The sequence below is a fragment of the Adiantum capillus-veneris genome, chromosome 3, assembly GCF_014529385.1.
Source record: "Adiantum capillus-veneris isolate H3 chromosome 3, ASM1452938v2, whole genome shotgun sequence".
In the NCBI taxonomy this organism is placed as follows: Eukaryota; Viridiplantae; Streptophyta; class Polypodiopsida; order Polypodiales; family Pteridaceae; genus Adiantum; species Adiantum capillus-veneris.
This window is the reverse complement of record NC_140933.1, coordinates 46,178,775-46,188,146: the sequence shown is the minus strand read 5'-3', so window position 1 is coordinate 46,188,146 and position 9,372 is coordinate 46,178,775. Positions and strand designations below refer to the sequence as shown.

The following is a 9,372-nucleotide window of genomic DNA, read 5'->3' as shown; positions in this document are numbered from 1 at the left end:
ATGAAAAAATCTTCTTTGTCGACATAACTTTGGACATGAAGCCTCAACTTCCCAATCAAGGGAGTAACGGAGGCTTGTTAATACCTAGGTCATATTATCTCTAAAGATGGTATCCGTAAGGATCCATCGAAGTTAGATGCAATAAAAGCATGGCTTTATCCAAGGAATCTACATGAGCTAAGAAGCTTTATTGGTATGTGCACATACTATAGACGCTTCATAGCAAATTCTCTCAAATAGCAAGACCACTACACGACTTAACTAAGAAGAATGTTAAGTATGTATGAACTGCTAAGGAGCAAAATGCTTTTGATAAGCTCAAAGAAAAGCTTACCTCCCAACCAATCCTCATGCTTCCGGATCTCTCAAAGCCATTTGAGGTCCAATGTGATGCTTGTGGTGATTGCCTTGGAGCAGTTTTGCTTCAAGAAGGGCATGCCATAGCATATGAGAGCCGACGGCTCAATACCGATGAACGAGTCTTGGGCATTTATGAGAAAGATCTTTTAGTAGCTCTACATGCCCTAGACACATGGAAGCACTACTTACTGGGGACTCCATTTATTCTACAAAACGACCATCAAAGTCTCAAGTATTTCATGACGCAAACCAAGCTTTCCGACAAACAAATAGAGTGGGCAAATTTTCTTTCGCAATTTAATTTCTATATTGCTCTGCACGTTGCTGGTAAGCACAATCAAGTGACCAATGCACTTTCACGACGACCAAAAGTTAATGCGGTGTCTATAGCCACTCACAATGATCTATCCTGTATGATAGATGAGTATGCTACTGACCTTGACTTTAGAGACATAAAGTCAGCCCTTGCTTTGGGGAAGAAAGAGGAACCATTCACCTTGCAGGATGGTTATCTTCTCCACGGCAATAGGCTATGTGTTACCCATTCCCTTCGTGTGAGAAAGTTATGTATGAATCCTGTGCTCCTCCCTATGCGGGGCATAGAGGTATTCAACCTACTCATCGAGGAGTAGAGACGTATTTCTATTGGCCTACCATGAAAGTGGACATACAAGAGTATGTTTCAAAATGAGTAGTATGCCAAAAGACCAAGTATGATAGAGGAAAGCAACCTGGATTACTCCAGCCATTGCCTATCCCAAATTCACCATGGGAGAGTATATCCAGGGATTTCATATTTAGATTACCCAAGTCTATCCATGGGAATACGGGAATATGGACAATAGTCAACAGGTTTAGCAAGCAAGCACACTTTCCTGTTAAAAAGACCATTAAGACACACCAAATGGCAACTCTCTTCATATCACAGATTTTCAAACACCATGGATTACCAACATCCATCGTGTCAGATAGAGATCTTAGAGTGACCAGTAATTTCTGGAAAGGTCTCTTTGAAAATCTAGGAACAAGATTAAATTTCTCTTCGGCCTATCACCCACAAACAGATGGCCAAAGTGAGATAGCCAATCTTACGATACTCGATCTACTCAAAACTTATGTTACCGAAGTAGATCAATGCTCACAATGGGAAAAGTATCTACCTCTTGTAGAGTATGCCTACAATAATATTGTACATACTTCTACGGGAAAAGCACCTTTTGAGATCATTGAGGAAAGACCTAAAAGTCCCTTGCTACTCAAAGTACATCTTCGCTGCCGATGAGTACAGCCGTGACCTACAAGAATATTTTCAAAAGATTAAGGAGGCTATATCCATCTCTCAACAAAGGTAAAAAGCTGCTGCTGCTGACAAGCATAGAAGGGGTTTAACGTTCAAAGAAAATGATTGGGTCTTGCTTAAGTTTCTAAGGCTCGATTGAGGGAAACCACGGGCAAACATCCTACGGGTCATCAAAAGTATTATGCTAAGCTAGCAAAAAGATACTATGGCCCTTTCCAAATTTTGAAGCCTATCAATGAGACGGCCTAGCAACTCAAGTTGCCTAACCATTGGCTCATACACAATGCTTTTCATGTGAGCCTACTCAAGCCCTACAAAGGAGAGGCACCAAGTGAACCAATTATTGAAGACCCTCCCGATGTTGAAGACAAAAAAGAAAGTGCTACAACCCGAAGCTATCCTTCGGGATGAAGACAAGGTACTACGACATGGTAAGATTATCCGATGGTATCTTATTAAGCTAAACAATTATCCTATTGAAGATGCTAGATGGATACAAGGAATACAACTTAAGGATAGTATGAACCTTGTCAATGCCTACAATGCTACATTAGAGTAAGCAAATGTACAAACTTCTTTTAAATGACCCATGTTTTTGTGTTATAAGACTAGTTTTCTTTTTGATTGTGCACAAATTTAAATAGTATGCATGCTTAGAATCATGTTTGTGATGATGACGTCTCTCAAACACCAAGTAGAATTTGTCACTCTACTTTGGGAGAATGAAATGGACTAAAGAGCAGACATGCTTGCGGCAGCTATGTCTCCCAAGCACCAAATGGATTAGTCATCCATCTTGGAAAGATGTCGTAGGGTAAAAAGGGATCATGTACCTGCTAAGTAAGATTAACTAATGACTAAAGCTTTATCTCTTCGACCTCATAGTTGAGGATGACTATGATTTCAAGAGAGAGGTAATGTCATAAAATCTAATATCTAACCAATCCAAATGATTTCCTCATGTTAAACTGATCATTTAATATGGAAGAATAAATGCGAACAAGGGTTAAGATATGGACATGTGCTTATAGCTCTATCTCAACACGGGGCCAATGGTAAAGGGGCCCAAATGAGAGATGGTCTATCAAAGATCAAGGCTAACCAATGGAGCATAAGACCTTAGGGTTAGCTTCATTGAAGACCTCCAATAATTAGTGTAAAAGTCCTTTGACCTTAGGTAAGTTAGGGCTGAGCTTGAGGTGGGAAGCCGGCCCAAGCTTAAGGTGCTTGAGGTGCTTGTTGTGCTTGATGACTAAGGTGCTTGAGGTGCCTGATGACTGAGATGCTTGAGGTGATTGATGATTGAGATGCTTGAGGTGCTTGTCATGCTTGAGATGCTAGGGCTGTACTTGAGGTGAGAACCCAACCCAAGATTGAGGTGCTTAAGGGCCAAGCTTGTGGTGAGAACTAGGCCCAAGGTTGAGTGGCTTGAGGTGTGCAAAAGTCAAGATTGAATCCCTACAAGGAGGGGGCGAGCCCTACAAGAGACACACTCAGTCACACAAGGCATGCTTGGTACAAAGAAAGCAAAAGGGACACTTGTCAAGTTACTCCTCATGTTGCCCTCATGGTGTGCCTGAAGCCTATTGGTTGGCCACCCAAGGGGTCCAATGATAATTTAGGAGATTTAATTAATTATTTTTGCATTTATCAAGTCCTCTCTCTCAAAGGGGAAAGGGGGACACTTGTCCCAAGGCTACCCTTGTTGCTTGTAATGCCTTTTGCTTGTGATTGGCTAGGCCTGGAGGGGTCCAATGAGCTTCAAGCATGAGCTACAAGGGGGGGTCGACCAAGGAAGGTAGGGGCTTGCTTAGGGGGTATACTCTCCCACATACACTCACACACACTCTCATTGTATATTGTGCAAAGTGCAAGAGCTCCCTCTCCTTCTCCAAGCAAGTAGAGGTTGAGAGCCTACACCACACTCTTGGCTATGGAGTGCAAATCCAACCAAGAGCCATGCTTCAATGCTTAAGCTTGCCATCGTCTCCATCTTCAATACTATGCTATTATGGATGCTAGCAAGAAGAGTGATGATAAGTGAGAAACTAATTCTTTCTCCTATGAAATTTTTCTTCTTCCTCTTCCCTACCCTCATTCCTTGCTAGCTCTCTCCACCTTCAAAGGTGTTTGAGGTCTTATGACCGAGGCTTGGGATAGTTAATGCTTTCTTCAAAGTTTATGTTATTCTCATGATGCATGAAGTTTTCCATCTTCTGTCATGCCATGGGCAAACCCAGGCGAGTAGGACTCTGGCCAAGGGCCAACTGCTAAAGGCGGACAGGGAGATTCTATTCAGTGGCCAAGGGCTATATAATGGGGGGTTGGGCGGAGAATCTTCATTACACAGCTCCTGGGTCTTACATCTTCATTGCATCACCAAGGTCACAAGGAACACAAAGACTGTATTGTAACAAGTCTCTCTTGATGGGAGAAATCATAATACAAATGCCTATTGGAGGGGGGACCGGCTCCACATAAATCCGGTCCTCAACTGTTGTCATGTTCTCTAAATTCTCTCCCTCTTGCAAAAGTATTCTTCATGCTAACTTAACTAAATGCTATGTTTATATTGCTACCATCATTATCTTCACCCGCTATGCTCACAAAGTAATTTCTCAAAAGTACTCCCATTGATTTCCGTTACTCTCAAGTTAATAGGCCAATTCCATTACAATATCTAAGGTGGAGCACAAGCTGTTTGGTTGTGATCTCAAACATATATATGTACACTAAGATTATCATAAATTCAAAAATAGACAAAATAAGGCTTGGCCTAATAAATGACACAACTAGAACTTATAAGCTTAATTGTTTTTGTTAAAGCCATTTACGATTTTGTGATCGCTGGAGTCATATATTTCAATGGTAGTGGCTCAGCTTTGGGCCATTTTAGAATAGTTGGAGTTAGACATTTGGTACAACTTGATGGATGTACATGGACAAATCAACGGGTATCATATTAGGTTGCAACTACTATGATACTGATCTAGTGCTTGTTTTGTGATGGTTATTGATTCACACACACAAACACACACACACACATATATATACATATATGATACAATGAATTGCTTGCAAAGTGTGGTAATCTTAAATCACTTCTAACCAGATACTGGTATGACATAGGCTAACAAAATCAAGAAATTTTGAGACCTAATAATGGTTACTGGATTCTCGTATAAACGTTGGAAGCTGTACTCAGATTAATAGATAAACTTTTTTGTTGACTTTCTACAAAATTAGCTTACTTTGGAATGTGAGTAAGTAGAATGTATGAGATTTTTTTGATCCAATTTAATGGACAAATAAAAGCTTTATACATTGTGTATCGATACTTGATAATGGCTACTCCTGGTACAGATAGAATATTGCCCAAATTTGGTTTCTAGTTTACAATTGGAATGCACACGAGGATTGATGCTTTTAAAGATACTACATTTTTGGTTTTTTTTCCCTGGGATCGGTTTTCAATAAATTACATATAGACATATAAGAATGAGGTATAAGTTTGATGAATTTTTGGAATCATGTTTGAGTTACAAACAAGATGCTACCAAATTTCTATGAAGATCATTATACAAGCTAGTAACATGTAAAGTATTGTTAGTTTTTGATACATGACATATATGGTTTTTTATTAATGAAGCCGTAAACCTTTTGTGAAGGGTCTCGTGGAGAGTGAGTTTTTGAAATACTACTCAAATTACAAAGGAGATGCTACCCGGTTTTCAACAAGTGGTGTACAATGATCTTCAACCCAAAAATACATAGGTATTGCATCATATTTGGTAGTAGTCAATAACATCGATTCCCCAATGAATATTGGGATACACATGACTATACACTCAGAGGTTGCCTTACTTGAAAGCTCAACTTAATGATCATTTCTAAGGGTAAGCTATAAACTAAATCTATAGGTGTGACATGGATGACAACCAGATCCTGTGTTGACACCTGCAACATGATACACATGACTATACACTCAAAGGTTATCTTACTTGAAAGGTCAACTTAATGATCAATCCAAAGGGTAAGCTTTAAACTATGTACGTGTGACATGAATGGCAATTAGATCCAACGTGACACTTGCAACACGCACAAACAAAGCCAGTTCTAACTGAATGTTTTTGCATGGATGCAAGTAACAATATTGTTGTTTAATGTATTATTTAATGCAATTATCTACATATGTTTCAGTTATGAAGAGATTTTCACACACACACAAACACACACACACACACACACGCATTCCTCCAAAAGTTGAAGCTAGGGGTGTATATCCATATACACATGTGCTGCACCTTAGATATCACTCAAACAAAGCTTGCCAAATCCCCTGCTAAGGTGCCTGGCAAACTCTTCAAAATACCAAGTAACTTCTCCTCTGACAACCAAAATTTTCTGGGGGCCACTGTTTTGCTAATATAAGGTCTCTCACAAACACTTCAAATGTTCAGAGTTCATCGCACGGCACAGCACCACGAGTACACAACCAATTAAAGACTTCTAACTCAAAGGCAGTCAAATGAATTGACATATTAGTTGATAAGTTAAATACATGGCATTATTCTACAATCTGAAATTGATACAAACCCAAGTTGTGTTACTCTCATAGAACAAGGGTAACCCTGCATTTTTGGTGCAGCCAAAGAAAAACGCCTCTGTACTTCTTTAAAGTTCCTCTCAGGATCAAGGGCAATGGAAACTTCAGGCCACTCTTGAAGGCAGTGAAGAGAAGTGAATCCTCGGGTATTTACACAGACAGCATCGTCCCATTGTACTTTCAACATGGAAAACTCTTACGACACTTACCACCTCACAATCCAAACCTATATACCTTGTGGAGCCTTGACCTGGAGGCTGGTACTCATGCGTTCCCCATTGTTTCCATTGCTACCTCCGTGTTAAAATTCCAGTTAAATTTCAGCCTCAGGCTCTCTATGTCAACTATGGTTAACTCTCTTCCCTGATAGGCTCTGTGAGCACGCATCTGTGTCCACCGCTATGTATGGCGGCCCAATTTTCAGGGCATGCCGCTCCTTTCTGCCTCACTGTCGAGGATGCATGCTTCCTTCCCCGCATATTGCTTCCATGCACATTATTTGACAGCGTCAATACTGCTGCAGCTCCTGCCATGGCAAACAAGCATTTCGCTGACACTTTTGTCAGTCGTCTGCTGAGGAATGAGAGAAGCCTAGACTTAAGATCGCCTAAAAGGCCGCGAGACCTTGTACTCCCATCATGTCTCTTTCCTGATTTGTCTGCTTTCTCTCTGTGCTTATCCATGTATGAACGTACGTCTTCAATGCTGACGTCCACACCTCCCATGATCTTATGCCTTACATCCGTATCTATCAGCCTTGCAGGCATTGTGTACGAACGCAGAAGCAATTTATCCTCTCCCTCATTAGCTTCACCCACAAAAGAGTATGCTTCTTCTATAACCGCGAGCTCTCGGCCACCCCTGTGCTGCTTCAACCTTCGTAGGAGTATTTCTCTGCTTTCCTCCAGCTCTGCCAGAGTGGCTTTCTTTTCTTCTCTTCGCTGATCAGGTAAGGTCTGCATTTTGTAAAGGGATTTCTCAATGGGGTAGAAAACACCATACAAGGCACTTGTGTGCAGGGTAAAAATAAGAAACCTTCAAGAATTTGTGGGTGTAGAAAAGTCGGCGAATATATCTTATCCAAAAACACATTAGGTAGTAAATTTGGGGCAAATCTTTTTAATTTTTGACAGAAACAGCATTTTACGTTTGAGTTTTTGGTGAATTGATCCCTCAAAACCACAAAAAATTCAAATTTTGAGGCTAATCTTTTAGTAAATGGTTTTTCTAAAATAGCCAAATGATTATAAAGACCCTTAAAACTTAGCCATTGGGCTATAAATAGCCCCTATTTTTTCCCCTTGTTGTGTGACTGCTAGACAGCCACGTGAACTTAGATTGTAAGAAAATGCACATTGACAAACAAATGTACATAAAGTGTGACAATGTAAATCAGGTTAGCTCTGCTTTCCTTGCAGTGTGGTAGTAAATCAAGTATCTGTGAGACCTGCAATATGCATTGAAAAATGCCTTTGCAAAAGGCCTACTCATTTATGTCGTTGTAAGCGATGTATGCCTACTTATTGCGCGCAACAACATATATTTGCAAGAATGCAGCTAAACACAAAACTCAGTTGACCAATTGAATAATGACAAACCAAAGTCTACATCAGATTGGCGATACCAAGTAGACAATCATTGCATGACCGAGTATAAGTACCTACAGACTACAATCAATATGCATAATATGATCATGAACAAAGTCGACTGATTTTCACATACCGGATAGAGACCAAAAACCATGCACATGCCTCATCGGACGTCCTTAATGAATCGAGTCATGACCATGAGATTCTGCATTTGTGCTTATATACCAGCACCAAAGACATGATCATGTAAACACCTCTACGATTGCAGATATGACTGCTCCGTGAGCACACAAAAGATAACCAAATCCTAGGTTCTTCATGAAATAAAAAGATCGAGCAAGTGTTTGCACAGTCATGTGCTGATGGGAGAGCATCCACCCATGTGCAGCATGTGCTATGCAAGCCGATTGCTTATGCAGTGAGCCGTGTGTGTGTGTGTGCCGGGACAGAGGGGAAAAGGGCACCTGCAAACATTCCAGCTGCTCTTCCAGAACAATGAGGGCATCGCGAATGGATGCAAGACTGCGAGCTTCGAGGGCAGCGACAGAGGCGAAAATGGGCAAGTAGTCGTATTCGTTATCATCGCCATGGCCAGCATTGTGAGAGTGAAGGGCAGGGGCTGCAGAAGAGAGGGGAAGCCTGCTGAAGTGGGCGAGCAGGGATCTGTCGATGGCACTGCCTAGATTGGTGCGTAGTTCCGCCGCCTGCTGCAGCACGGCGTTTATATCCTGCTGCTTCATCACAATATCCATTTTATGTTGGACCGAAATTTATAGTTATTAGGTGGGGGGAGAAGAGAATGCCTTTATAGTCGAGAGAGAGAGAGAGAGAGAGAGAGGATGGACGAAATGGACGTTGTTCTCTAGGTCCTTTGTCAATCAGTGGGAAAATCTCTAAAGCAGTGTAGATCTAACATATATTTGTCTATAAATACTAAGCGTGGTTTGTCCAAGTATGCTGGTTGTGTTGGTCCTGTTTTTGGTGTCTCATGCCCGGCAACACGGACATCCTCTTGTTTCCTACCACTCACCCTCACTGTATGAAATCAGACCACATCCTCTTGTTTCCTACCACTCACCCTCAGTACGAAATCAGACCACATTCGAAAACATACATCTACATGGCACACGAATTTGATGCATAGTTGCTTGTCAGCCTTAGCTAATATTTGCATCGTGAGAGAACTATGACATCCAGAGAAATACCTTCATCTGGCATCTGCTGAAAACAGCCCAAAGCTTGCTTGCCACAACCATGTTGGGCGATCAATGCGCTCCACGAGACGACATTTTGGCCATATTCACTATACATGTCGAATAAAGCACCACAAGCAATACATGCTTTTTCAACAACCCTTGCACAATGCCAGGAAAGAGGCCTTCAAGTAGAATCTGCTACAAACAACCCATAGTGTCTTTGCCACAGCCATGGTGGTCATATCCTGCTTCAACTGAATCAGTAAAGGCACTACGCTTGTGGAGAGGACAACATTAGACAACAATGAGAATATCACGGCC

The 9,372-nt window shown here is 41.2% G+C and overlaps 1 protein-coding gene across 1 annotated transcript; it reads right to left on the bottom strand.

The window, feature by feature from the left end:
* Positions 1 to 6,180: 6,180 nt before the first annotated feature.
* Positions 6,181 to 8,643, bottom strand: LOC147460852 (plastid division protein PDV1-like). Its single transcript, XM_086508540.1, has 2 exons — positions 8,320 to 8,643; positions 6,181 to 7,222 (listed from the first exon to the last, which is right to left on the bottom strand). Exons 1-2 carry the CDS (start codon positions 8,605 to 8,607, stop codon positions 6,617 to 6,619), a joined length of 894 nt encoding a protein of 297 aa, XP_086364666.1. The 5' UTR covers positions 8,608 to 8,643; the 3' UTR covers positions 6,181 to 6,616.
* Between the last annotated feature and the right edge of the window lie 729 nt (positions 8,644 to 9,372).

Bases quoted from the DNA above. Each gene is read 5' to 3' on its own strand.
- LOC147460852 (XM_086508540.1), bottom strand. From the start codon at position 8,607: ATGGATATTGTGATGAAGCAGCAGGATATAAACGCCGTGCTGCAGCAG. The intron at 7,223-8,319 runs GTGCCCTTTTCC...TACAAAATGCAG, and splicing joins AGCAGCTGGAATGTTTGCAG to ACCTTACCTGATCAGCGAAG.